This window comes from Pagrus major, chromosome 5 (genome assembly GCF_040436345.1).
Source record: "Pagrus major chromosome 5, Pma_NU_1.0".
In the NCBI taxonomy this organism is placed as follows: domain Eukaryota; kingdom Metazoa; phylum Chordata; class Actinopteri; order Spariformes; family Sparidae; genus Pagrus; species Pagrus major.
Window position 1 is genome coordinate 13,866,143 of NC_133219.1, and position 14,151 is coordinate 13,880,293.

The 14,151-nt window shown below is 41.0% G+C and overlaps 1 protein-coding gene across 3 annotated transcripts in view; it reads right to left on the reverse strand.

Moving 5' to 3' along the window:
• Window positions 1–10,832: 10,832 nt before the first annotated feature.
• tet3 (tet methylcytosine dioxygenase 3) overlaps window positions 10,833–14,151 on the reverse strand; it is a 28,881-nt gene continuing 25,562 nt past the window's right edge. For all 3 annotated transcript variants that reach the window (XM_073467001.1, XM_073466999.1, XM_073467000.1), the window contains 3 exons: window positions 13,969–14,106; window positions 13,441–13,795; window positions 10,833–12,940 (listed from right to left, as the gene is read on the reverse strand). In XM_073467001.1, the coding sequence (XP_073323102.1) occupies window positions 11,145–12,940; window positions 13,441–13,795; window positions 13,969–14,106 (2,289 nt within the window). In that variant the 3' untranslated portion in view covers window positions 10,833–11,144. The remainder of the gene's footprint in view (window positions 12,941–13,440; window positions 13,796–13,968; window positions 14,107–14,151) is intronic.

Here is a 14,151-nt window from a genome sequence, read left to right on the forward strand (position 1 = left end):
GTGTGAAAGTGACTCACCTGTTCTGCTCCAGGTGCGCTGTGATGCCAAATGCTGATAAATGAGCCCGACCAAAATGCGACAGGTGTTCTGTGTCGTCCGCGGATTTCCAGATAGACTACTAGTTTTGGTGATGACACGAAAGATGTAGTTAAAAGTTAGAATGTGATAAAAGAAGCGAATCCTGAATTGACAGTGAGGACCGACTGCCACAGACTCTGCACACCGACTGACTGTGAGCGCAGGGACACCTGGAGCCGCTGCAACATGATGTGTGGACCACTGACAGGCTGCAGACAACACTCAGTGCTCCAGGGCTTTCCACACGGATATTATTTATTCACGTGTTCATGCATGTATGTATGTTTGTTTTATTTATTTCAAATGTGTTTATTCAAAACCAGAATTTTAATATTTACTTTTTATTATTTATTTTTTCCATAACTGCCAACTGTAAATCTTGAAGCAACATTATGTAACTTTTCTTTCTTTTCTTTTCTTTTCTTTTTACCTTAAAATAACGTAATAATTTCTGTCTCAGCCACTCCGCCCCTCTGTCACTTGTTTCTGCACTGTGTAACTTCAGTGAGAGGGAAGGATTATAGCGTCACATACGTTTTTACCTCCAGATACAAGTTTTCAAGGCCTAACACTGTTATGACGTAATGAGTTTTGTTTGACCTTAGAAACCTGCAAATCAAAACTACTGTTGCATGATAAAATGGCCAAATACATAAAGCTGTGTTTGTGTGATTAAAAAGAAGCTGAATGCCATACAACAACACCGCCACTGAACAGTATGGTTACATCCTAGTCCCTCAAGGTCATTGTGTCCATTTTGAATAGCGTGAGGGTCTGTATAAATACAGGTGACGTTAAGAAAAATTTCATGAATCTTCAGCTACTTGAAAACCAGCTGGAAAGACTCATTTAAAAAAATGTGTATGTTGGTTGGTTGCACAAAATTGACTTCCAGCACATCAAACCACAGTATTGGATGGAATGCCATGACAGCTGGTGCAGATATCCATGGCCTTCTCACTCCGTTAATCTTCTGATTTTTTTTTCTAATGCCCCCTTAGCTTGACATTTTATGTTGTCAGTGAAATGACTCAAAAAAAAAACATCCCTAAAACATTAACTTTATGTATTTAAATCACACATGACATTTTCCATCTAATCCTATTACATAAGTTCTACATAAGGATTATTATTTAATGCAAAGTATTTCTGTCACATTGAGTCACTGTGAATAAATTAAAATAACTTAAACTGAGTTAATGTAATTTTATACATAAAAGAAATCCAGGTGTAATTCCATGGAAATTGTATGTGATTGAAATATGTAAAGTCAATGTTTTAGGGATTTTTTTTTTTTTGAGTCAATAAAGAAACATTTCACTGACAGAATGAGGTATTCTGTATTCAGATGATCATTTTCTCTCTTGTTCAAAATTATAAGGCCTTCAACAAATTCAAATTCTTCTTCATCTGCACAGTAAAAGTACACAGTCTGCCATGATGAATAACTGCTTCAGCAGCTCATCTTCACTTCCATATTTCTAGTTTCTCTCCTCTTCACAGTTTGTGAGGTTAAAGGTAGCACAAGGACCTCTGACAGCTCTTCATCTTTTGTCTGTAAAAAACTATTATTACAAAGAGAGGCCTTGCTCCTAGTTATTTAGAGTTAGATCTAGGAATTTAGCATGAAATATTCTGCATTCAGAACTTTCTCTATTGTTCAGAATCACATGATGGTATACCTTCAGTATAGAGAAATTCTTTCTTTGGCACAGTAAAAGTACAAAGTATGCTTTAATGGCTGCAGCGTTGCTATAATGGCTTGTCTTGGATTAATAGAACATCTTTGCTGCTTCTGTCCTCTCCCCTTTGGAGAAACACGATGCGTTAACAGTGAAGAACAACATGAATTGATGGTTTCAAGACTTGTGCTTGTGTGCTGTCTGGATTTGTAAGGTCTATACTGCGGGGCACTGCCAGGTACGTTCAATTTAATCAGGTTGGAGCTGTCAATGTAAAAAATAACTGCTTGTTAGAGCCAGTCAAACAGGAATTTTGGACACTTAGCTGCAAGGTTATCATTGAGTTAGTATTTATGGTAATCAGCTCATAACCACCACAGCCTTATTGCCAGACAATCTCCATCAGTCATCAGAAGACATGTTCATGTGAAACATATAATAATGTATTAAGATGTAGATGTTTACCAAGATATTCAAGGAGCAAAACAGGGTGGAGTATAGTTGAGACATAAAGCATAGTGTTCTCTGTTAGACAGAGGTGAGGACGGTGTTCGACAGAGTTTTTGCGTCTGATCTTGTGACAATGAAGTGATTTTGTCTGCCTAGAACAGTGGTTCTCAACCTGTTTTGGGCCGGCACCCCCCTATCCTCCTCGTCCTCGTCCTCGTCCTCGTCCTCGTCCTCGTCCTCGTCCTCGTCCTCGTCCCATTTCATTCAGGCTTCTTTCTTTTGGACCTCAGCCCCCTGGAAACATCTGTCTCTTCTGACTCCCACTGCCTCACACGTTGACGGATCTGAACTGTCATACCTTTGGTCTCATCATATTGATTTCAAATGTCTTGATCGAGACAACAATTTTTTCTGTCACACAAAGAATAATTGCTGCTACTAAACAGAGGAACAGTATAATCAAACCATTAAGACAGATAACAGATTATCAATAATCCACTTCAACTGCAGAAGCCTGTCTGCAAACTTCAACAACATCAAGGAATACTGAAGTCAGTTTACACAACCGTTCAACATAATTGCCATATGTGAAACTTGGATCAACCCTGATAAAGGAAGAAACTTTGAATTAGACGGATATGAATTCAGTTCTATAACCAGAAAAAATAAGAGTGGAGGAGGAGCGGCTATGAATGAAGACAAAAGCCTGAATTATATAATGTTAGAATGTATGACAGCTGTGGTGGACAACTTATTAGAGAGTATAACAATTGGAATCTGCATAGAGAAAAACAAAAATATAATAATAAGTTGTGTATATGTAGGGCACCAGGGTCTAGTAGTGGAACTTTCAGGGACTAGAAGGAGGAAATTTCAAACAGCACAAATACTGTACAGGGCAAAAAACAATCTACTACTGGGAAATATTCAAAAAACTATTCTTTGATAGAGAGTGAAGTTATGATTTCAGGGGGAAACTAAATCTAAAAACTCGTGTGCACAACACTCAAACGTTTTTCCATATCAATTCTTGGTGTGAAACTATGGAACAGTCTGAATGTGGAGTTGAAGAAATGTCCAAACACAAACCGGTTTTTAAAAAAACAAACAAAAACATGATTTTCACAAGGTACAGGGATGCAGGAGGGCTTTAAAATTAACTAGCGGATTATGATGGGTTTTGTATTTAGTTTTGTATAGGTTGTTCATTTATTTATTAATCTATTTTGTGCATTTTATCATGCAGAAAGGAAAGTGGGTGTATATATTTATATAATATATATGTAAATATGTAGATATTTATGGTGAGGGGTAAGTGGGTGCTGGAGAATACCCGCTTACTTAAATTAATATAAGGTATGTAATTAATTATGGGAATGGTACATGTTCATAGAAGACAAGAGAAATCAATATATAAGTTATAATACATACAATAATGGTTGATAAATTTAAGGAATTTTAGGACATATTTGGTTATAAATTACATACATTTGTATGTTTATGTATATGTATGTGTATATATATAACATATGTTCGAAATAAAGATTTCAATCAATCAATCAATGTTGCAGACCACATTCTTGCAACTTGATGCCAGTTACAACTCATCGAGGCAAACGGCGCCCAATAACACTTCAATGCTCCCCTTTCAAAATTAATGTGCAGCCACAGTTGGCAGCCAATAGTAAATGTTGACAGTCTTTTTTTCTTTATAAGATTCTGAAAATGAGAAGGTAGGCTAAGGGACACAGAATCAGCTCAGAACAAACTGTACTTTTGACACAGTTTCACAGTAATAATTTGTCATTGTGTGGTAAATAAATAAATAAAATGAGGGCGCATATTAGAAAATGTGCTGATAATATGCATATGTGGTCCCACAATGCAATGCACAAGCAAATGGAGAAGCTACTCTCAAATGCAAAACATCAACATTTGTTGCTTTAAATTTCCTTTGACCCTGAGATGAGACTGTTGAGCAGTTGACTGTTGCATAAAAAAATAAGCAGCTAACCAAAATTTAAGGCGAAAGGCTGAGTTTTATGTTTGGATTTAAAGGCTCCGACCGAGTCAGACTGTCGGATTGACTGACTTCAAGAAGGTTATTTCAGAGGAACGGGGCTTGTGCAGCTTGTTTCAGACAGAGGATGAAATGAGGGGCTGCATAAAGGACCAGTGTAAGGTAAGTACTTTTTTGAATGATGAATCATGCAAACCTACTCTAATGTAGTCCAAGAATAAAAAATATAGAGTCGAAATTAGCATAACAGCTCCTCTTTGATGTGCTGATCAAAACAGAAGGTACAGTCAAATGTAACACCAAGGTCCTTTATTCAGTCTATCCGGGTGTTTCTTTCAAAGAAAGTGACATGCCAATAATTATTCAAAGAGCCTGGATCAAGGTGGTCTCCATACTCATAAGCAGTATTGTGCAAGATACTCAGAAAGTGTGATAAGTTACTTTTTACTTATTACTCCATTCAAAAGTAATAATCTTACTTTACTTATTTCTTGGTATCAAAAGTAATTAGTTACCTTACCCGTTATATTATATTACTTCAGCTGTTCTGAACCTTAAATAATAATTTTTAAAAACTGCATAACTGCAAACACTGCAGCCTCTCAAACCTGGTGCGATATGTATATTTCTCGACCAACTTTAAATCAACTTTTTTTCTGCGTATTGCATCATATGAGCAGCATGCAGTATGTAATGGTTCTACAAAAGATTAAGGGTTGCATAACACCACTTTAGACTGTGTCCAGCTTCTCGCTTTTTATGTCTGCCCTCACATATTAAGCAGGATCCTAACGGTCAGAATGAAACAGTGGTTGTTTCACATTAGCAGAAGCTTCTCAAACCTCTTATCGGACAGTCTGTTCCTTCTAGGGGTGAGCACCAAACCTCAGAGACTTAAAAGTCAATCCACAGGTGCTCTAGATGGGGTCGGGGTGTTGAGAGAGAGAGAGAGATGAGATGAGATGTCATCTTCTGGCTGTATACAGTTAATTTGTGTGTGACTGTCAGTGCAAAAAGAGAAAGAGCAGGATGGAGAGAAAAAACAGAGAGAGACAGTAAGAGTAGGAGGAACCAGATGAAAAAGTGTAGTAAAGATTTTGATGAAGGTTCTCAGTCATCCAGGTCTTGGTAATTCTAACTGCTGTATCGTAGGCAACTGGACTTGTTTCAGTTTCTTGAAACAACTCACCTCTCATCCAAGATGAGGTCCAAGATAGAATAAAGTTTTTTTCATGTGTGGAACTGAGTGTAAACATGTTTTTTTTTCACTCAGTTCCACACATGAAATAAAGTTTTATTTTCTCTTGAAAAAAGAAAAAAAAATTCTGAGTAAAACACTGAACTGTATACTCAGTACAGTATGACTCAGTGTAATTACTGAAAGGAAATTCAATCCACAGCTGGAGCTTTCTTTTCCTGACTATTGAGACACTTGTGATGACACCACCCATGAGTTCACTCATCAAAGTGGAGGAAGAAATCATGTGAAATTATGTTAGAGTCTCCTGTTAGAATAAATTGCAGACTCTCAGAGGTAGGTTGGCCATCGTGCACCACTGTAATGAAAATTATAATTGTGACATCTTGATAAGTAAAAAATAAAGCCACTGAACAGAAACACACTTCAATGTTTTTATTTATCGCGCAACATAAAACAATATTGTGGGGTTTTTACCACATACACTATGTATTCACATAATACACCATACAGCTACAAAGAGAGAGAGACTGAACAAAAACACTTTTTTTTTTTTACATACTGCATCCTTGACATGAAAATAATGAACCAAGAACAATCCTAAAACTCAAAAAGGAATGTAGCTGCCAGTTTTGTAGGTTCATTTATATTTTTCTATGGGCCAGGGTCCGAGTCTCTACCCTAAATTTGGAGAGTGTTCGTTAAATGACACGTTCAATAGACTTCTAAAAGTGGGCCATACACAGTGAGATGCATATGTATATCTATGTTTGTGTGTATGAGAAAGACAAAATATACAAGGTGTTCCGAGAAAGAGAGGGGTGGAGTAAAGGAAGTGCATGACTGGGTAGAGGAAGAGGGAGGCAGTACATAATTGCTTTTCTTGTATTGTTCAGATATCTTAGCATTCAGTTACCATCAACATGTACAACATACTCAAAAGATTATTTCAACAGCCTTTGGTACTTGCGCTGTACCAAATATGAAACCCAGATAACAGTCCTCATATAATATGAATCTTTATCTCATCCTAGTTGAAATGAGTTCAAGTACAATATGGAATGAATATTATAAAGAATGTGATCAACTGTTTGAGTGCCCCCCTGCCCTCAAAAAGAGATGTAAATTTTGTAGCATTGTAACAAAAGACTTTTCATAAAGTCAGCACCAGGGCAGCTTCCGATCATGTGAAACTGCTTGAATCAAAAGTATAGTTCTCTCGACATTCGAAGAGCTCAGAAAAATATCTGTGGCGATCACTTATCCCTCACATTTTTTTTTTTTTTACACAGTGAATCTAAAGGTGTAGCATCATAGCATCATAGCACCAGCCCCCCAACCCACCCCATCCCCCACCCCCCCATTTCGGTACATGCTTGGGAAGTGGCACCTCTCATGAGAACCATCCACCAAACTTGTGAGACATTTAGAAATTTACAAAGTTATTCAGATTTCATGTACACTGTATCCCTAGCACCCATTGTTAGGCAAGTGTGTGTGTATATGTGTGTAATGTGGGCCATGCATTATGGTGAAAATGTAAAATCGGCCCTGTTGCTGTGCCAGTCCCAGCCCATCCACCTGTTGGCTGTGATGTTTGTATCATGTGATTAATAATTACAAATGAAACAGGGGCGTCATGAGTGCCAAGTACATACATACTATAATGAGAACTAGAGTGGATATAATGATAGATACATCTAAAGAAGCAGGGAGCAGTCTCTTACCTGATAGTCTAACACAACTAACAAAGATTGCTGGGCTATAACTCGCTAAAACATCGTCCACTGATTCACCTCAGACTGGCTCTGCAACTACCAGTATGTTCCTAAACATCCCCCTCTTTGGATGCGGTCCTGCACATGATCGTTGGTAAATTTATCAAGAGCAACTCTACTGATATTAAAGGAACAGTTCACCATTTTGGGAAATTAGTTTAATTGCTTTCTTGTGAAGGTAAGAAGATTGATCGCTCTCATTTCTGAATGCTATATATAAAGCTACAGCCAGTAGCAGTAGCAGGTTAGCTTAGCATAAAGACTGGAAGGAGTAGTCTGAGACATAACCAGTGAAAGATTACAACTCAACGTGTTTAGACTTCAGGTTTTAAACATAATGTTCTAGTGAATTATGTTAAGATAACTGCCTGCTAGCTACAGGTACATATTTAGCTTACAGACAAGAGAGTTGTATCCATCTTCTCATCTAACACTCAGCAAGAAAGTGAATAAGCTTATTCCCAAAATCTCAAACTATTAATTTAATCAGCAAGCAGCACATATCAGGTTAATGGTTTACTGACAGTAGATCAATAGTATTGAGTACCACATAATTACAATTTTGGTATTTTCAAGCTTAAATTGAAATATGATATTGCCATTAATTAGTGATGAGTTGCAGGCAAGCTTTTTAAAACAGTAAAATTCATGTTTTTACTGGATATGAGGTTCTGGTCAGAGAAATGCAACATGGGGGATCCTCCAGTTATTTTGACTGTTGCCAGTGAGTAAGTCAAGTGTTGTTTCATGTTACATAGTTGGGGCAAATGAACTTGTTTTTAGAAAGTGTCAGGTCTCTGTCAGTTACATGCTGACAAGGGGTACAGTACTTACGAAAGCAAAACAGCAGTGTTACTAAGCACACATTTACACACAACACATTGGGACCAAGTGTTGTTTATGGTTGTTGAGGGCTGTCAGAGACTTCAAAATACCCCCTTGTCATTCATGGTTCAGTTACTATCCTCACCAGTTAAATAATCTTACCTAAATATTTTAATATTTACATTTTTTTTATCTCTCTCTTGAGAAAATAAAAAACCCAAAAAAACCTAAGCTTCAAGTTGTCAATAATCGGCTCTTTCTTTTTGTCATTAAAATCAAGATTAAAAGTGCTTTTATAAATCTTTTCTTTCTATGTACAATTTGTATTAGCTATATAAAAAAAGATGAAAAAAAAGCAATAACATCAAAGACAATCATTATCATCATCACCATGTAGTAATAAATAAGAGTAAAAAAAAAAAAAAAAAAAAAAAAAAGCAGGTTAAAATGAGTGTGGATATCTAGAGCACACGAAAGGACATATGCATGATTCTCTGCCCTCAGTAGCAAGTTGTGATTGTGACCAGTGTCTCTACAGCGTGAGGTAGAGAGCTGGAGACCTTCGGAGAGTCGAACAGGGCCTCGACCTAAACAACCACCCAGCGGCCAGGAGTCAGCCTGTAGCGAGTTCTGTTAGTCGCTCATTTTCGACTTATGTGAATCAAATAGTCACATGGTTGATGGAGAGAAAATCAGAATGATGCAAGGGATTCTAACCAGGCTATCAAAGTCTCTCTCTTTCACACACCCAAGCGTATGTCATTTTCGTGCAAGCACGCATGCGCGCGCACACACACACACACACACACACACACATACACACAGCGAGAGATTCATTGATTACTAGAGCCAACTCCCAGAAGCTACAGAGACTCCCTTTAACTCTCAGTCTTCTCTGTGAAAGGGTTACAAAAACCGCATTGAGTGACTGTGCTTTCTCAGCCCTGGACAGTGTAAACTGCAAAAACTCCTCAAAAGGAACCAGTTCTTGAGCTGAATGACAGAGCTGCAACCCTAATGCGGCCACTTTGATTGGCTGGCTCTGTGGTGACAAGGTGCCTGCTGAAGGACACGCCTCACTCTGCTCTAAGATGACAGCACCACGCAGAGGAAGGAGTGGCCCTTCACAGTAAATCAAGTGTAATAGGAGAGCACCAAGTGTGTGTAGGAGCACCAAAAGCACTGCTGTCCCAACACTGATTCCTTCTGCTCTTCCTAAAAGCATCTCCAGAATTCACATTTGAGCCACAGTGGGACAAAGATCAGCTTTGCCTTTAACTTTGCCATGCATGGTCAGCAAACAGGGTGTGAGATCTCCCTCTGCTGGCCATGGATGGGTAAAGCAGCAAGGCAAGGCTGTACTGGCTTCTACATGGACCTGAAGCTCTTGTAGGTTTGTTTGTACACACCACTTTGAAAAGGTAGTCACTGCTGCCCTCTAGAGTTCACACTGGGAAGTGCTCACTCATACTTGAATGTTGAAGGAAGATAAAGTGTGTCTCCTGTTCCATGTTTATGTGGTGATTGCAGATATGGGTCACATAACATTAGCAAAAAGTATCAGTTATTTTAGCCTCTGTGGAGTACCAGATATCCAGCAAAGGAAAGCATGTGTAAGATAATTCATTATACTTTTCTTAGCATGAAACATTTTCTGCACCATAGTCATTCTGGTACTCCACCACAGCCAATACAAACATATTTACTTGCTAATGCTAGTTGAGCCAAATTTGTGAAAGAGCACCTAAGTTCAGCACCAAGTGCGATGAAGAGTAGCAGAATGAGAGTCAATCAGAGCTGGAAGCTGAGCACCAGTCAAAAGCCGAAGGGGTGTACAAGAGGAGGAGGAGTACATTATCCAAGAAAAACAGCAACATTTTCTCCCAATGTGGTTAAAAAGGGTGATTTTAATTATTTCAACCTGGGATTGTTTTCCTACTTTCTGCACCATGATGATTGGTTTTGTTTATAACTTTAGTTTTAGCCTTGTAGGGGCTCTGCTCTCCAATACGGTCACGTCCTTTTACATGTTCTGCTTGTTACAGTAAACACATCAAAAAGGTATCAGTGCAAATACAACTGATAATTCTGTCATACACTATACTGCTTTGACCACTGACTTTGGGTGGGGGTTTTCTTTTACCAGTTTTGTACACAAGCAGAATAGTTTTTATTTGTAACTTGTGTTGGGAGGCTGAAGTGCACAGATTTGCCCAGCTAATGGGGAAAATCTGACACAAATACAAAGACAATTTATATGCACGTTCCAGGCAATTAAAAACATAAAAGCAAATGTTGGCCAGTCCCGGTACAGTGTGTCTGTGCTGTGCAGTGATGCTGGTAAACTAAATCAATGTCAGCCAGAGCAATGAACATTTTGACACAAACTTTACATTGGCCCAAACTAGGAAATAGAGGCCCAGGTTGATAATAATTGTAGTTATCCTTTATGCCTTAACTAGCTTAAAAATACATATCTGTATATTGTAAATATATAGATATGTACATATGATTACTGTTATATCGATTTGCTGTCTTGTCAGGCAGATAATTGCTCCTCCTCTCAGTACAGCTGGAAGATTGACAAGAACAAAGATCAAACAGAAAATAGGGTACATGTTTTCCAAACATGGAAAAAGCAACTGTCTGACTGACTCAGACTGATTGATTTAAAAAAACATATAACCAAAAACAATCACATCATTAATAATAACATTAATGAAAACAGCAATAATAAAAAACAAACAAGTCTTCATTATAATAATACCTGTAATAACAACATTGACAGTAACAATAGCAATCATAATAATATTGATAATAATAGCAATAATTAGAATCATTAAAATTCTATAAACAAGAAAAAGCAATGGAGTTCCTCTCCAGGGAAGAGAGAGGAAGAGCACCACAGGCAGTGTGTCTGAAGCCCAAACCACTGCCTGACATGAGGTAAAAAACAATAAAAATGTCCCCTCCTCCAAGTGGACTGCGGAGGGGGCAGGATGGAGAGATGCCAGACTGCTGGACGGCTGAGAGACATTCATCCTGCTCATCGCTCTCTCCAGCCCTCCACTGCACCACTCTGAAGCACTCAGTCTGTTTGTGTCTTACTGACCTCAGACAAAGTGGCTGTAGGGCCCAGTGAGGCGGGTGAAGGCATAGGGAGACACAGTAACCATAGAGGTGGTTTGGAACGTGGGGGCTAGCCGCGTCACTGGCCCCTCCCTCTTGTCTTTAGATTGTCCAGGTCCTGGACTGGCACCTGCCACTGTAGCCCCCCACTTGCGTTTCTTTCCAAGGGCCTTGATGTCCTCCTGCGAGAGGCCAAGGAGAGCCGCTTCTTGCTGCCTCTGCAGCGCTCTCTCTGCCAGCAGCTTCATTTTGGCCTCCCACAGAGCTAGGCCATGCATGGGCTGGTTGAGGTTCTTGTGCTGGTAGAAGACCAGGGAGATGCGGGTGGGGTGGGAGCGGTCAGGCTTTTTGAGCGGAGTGGTAGCATGTAATTCCCGACGAGCACATTCAATCAGGATGGAGCCATGGGCTGGTGCTACAGCTACACCACCAATGTTGGGATCCAGGAAGTTGTGCTCACTGTCAGAGAACACCTCATCATCATCGTCGTCATGGCCCTTGGTGCTCTCAACGTCACTCTCAGCACGGCTGCGGTCCCAGCAGGCCTGATCTGACTGTTGCAGGGCATCAGGGAAGAGGCGACCCTCAGGGGCAGGGGACGGGGTACTGCCTGCCACTGAACCTCCACAGGACTTCCAGGCCTTCTCTTGGAGCCCAAGGGGAGTGGAACACCGACTCTCACCAGTCTTGGACCAGATCTTGTCAGGGTAGGCTCCTGCAGGATTGCTGTGCTTCAAACCAGGGCTATATGCCGTAGGCCCCATGGCCCAAGCATTTGGCTGAGGACTAGGAGCAGGGCTGGCCCAGTGCCTGGGGGTGCCTGGCTGTGGTGTAACTGAGCCTGAGTGAGAGCCACCAGGCTGTGGTGTACCTGGGTGAGGGGTGCTTGGCCGTGAGGTGCCAGGGTATGAGGAGCCTTGATGTATGATACCTGGGAGTGCTGTGCCTGGGTGAGGGGACGGAGATGGAGAAAGGGGTACCTGGTGTAATGGCGACGGGGCAGGGGAAGGCATCTGGGCATTTGAGCCAGGGTAGGATGTCCACTGCTGGGGGTAAGGAGCGGGCTGCTGCTGCTGGGGATGCTGGTGAAACTGCTGCTTGTCTGGGTTCAACAATGAGGCTTCCGCACGTTGTTTAGGGTTCAGATGGCCATCCCAGTTGGTGGGAACGATACTTCCATTAAGCTTGTGCCCTGGCCAGGCCGCAGGCTGGGGGGTGGTACTCCGTGTGCTTGCACCAGCCTGGCTTGACATTGTGCCTTCATAGACTGGCACATCCATAGGCTCCTGTTTGATGACCGGAGTGCCTCTGTTGGAGGACTCCGAGGTGACCGAGGAAGGACGGGACTGGTTGTAGTCAGCAGGCTGGGTGTAACTGCTGTAGTTTGGTTGGTTGGGTTGCTCAGGGTAGCTAGGGTAGGACTGGGCCATTCGGGCCTGAAGGCTCTGAATATCAGGCTTCTTGTCTACCTGGTCAGCCTTGCTGCCTGCTTTGGGCAAAGAGCTATTTCGACCCTCGTAGGTCCTTAGCTTAGGGCGGAAAAGTGCATTGGGGGGGTAGTTGTAATAGCCATTGTGCATTGCGGGCAGGTTGTGGTGGTAACCGTTTACTGGGTCTGGTGCAGAGGGCTGGCCAGTTGGGGGAAGGCCTCCCCTTGCATAGTAGGCAGGGTGTGGATAGATGTTGTTGAATGGGTCTGCTGCCTGCATGGGGTATCCATCTATTGATCCGTTGAAGTGCTCCTTCTTGATGTTGGGCCTCACCTCTTGTTTTATAATTGCTGAATGTTTGAAAAAAAAGGAGAGGCAAGTTACAAACTAATCTTCAAATGCATTTCATTTTGAAGCAACATTATGTAAAAATTGGAATTTTGGGCAAATTGGCAACCCCCATAGTTTCTGAGATCAACACCACTGTAGTAAATACAAATCCCAGGTCTGTAACAATCTGTCAGACGTAATGTAGGTGCTAACTACAAACAAAACTCATTACGTCTTGAAAACCTGTTAAGAAGTTAATGTATTAAAAGACAGGGTACCATCAAAATGATCTATTACCTATTATTTCAAGGTAAAAAAGTTACCTTAATGTTGCTTTAATTGTTTATGTCTTTTTTTGGACCTTTGTATTGGAGTTCAGTTACACATTGGTTGCAGGTAGGGTTAGGATAAATGCATTTCAGGCTACTAGATCAGGCTCCAATTCAAGCAATTAAAATGAGTTTGCCTTACAGTTAGGACATCTGTTAAAGACAATCAAACAATCAACACAATAACTAACCTTTATTGCCTTGGGGTTGAGGGGAACCAGTAACGCAGACCTCAGCTTTAACCACAGTTTTCTCTGGCGTCTCCCCTGCCTGCTGCAAGAGTTTATTTTTCTTCTTCTCGGAGGACGCCTTCTTAGCCTCCAGTCTACGCTGTCGGCAGGACTTGGCAGGTTCAGGCAACTTGCGTACCTCACGGCGGAAAGCCTGGAGCACCTGAATTGCCCCCGTCTGCATCTTGAGGCGCTGGGCCTCCTCACTGCCAAACTCATCAGTCAGGGAGACCTTGTAAAGTGGCAACACATGAAGCTGCTCATCCTCAGGGACCCTCTTCACCTCACGGTTGTCCTCCTTAGTCAAAGTACACACCTAACAGAGAGACAGAGACAAAGAGGAAGATGAAATATAAACTGCGCAAAGCCACAATTTTTAGTATACCTATGTGAAGGGTTGAATAGGTTCACACAAAAGAACAATATATCCTTTGCTGACCTCAAAATAGCCTCAAAACAAAAAATCAGGAGTATGGTGAGTGATCTTACCACTGTGCAACCATTGTAGAGGTTGTGCTGGTCCTTATGAGCATGGGCACAGAAGTCCATGCAAGCAGTGACTCCAGAGAATGGACGGCCTTCCTTCGAGCCAAGCCTGCAGTCTGGAGCTTTCGACTCCGTCAAACACTGAGGAAGTAGGCAGAGATAACAACCAAGTCAGTCCCTGCAGGT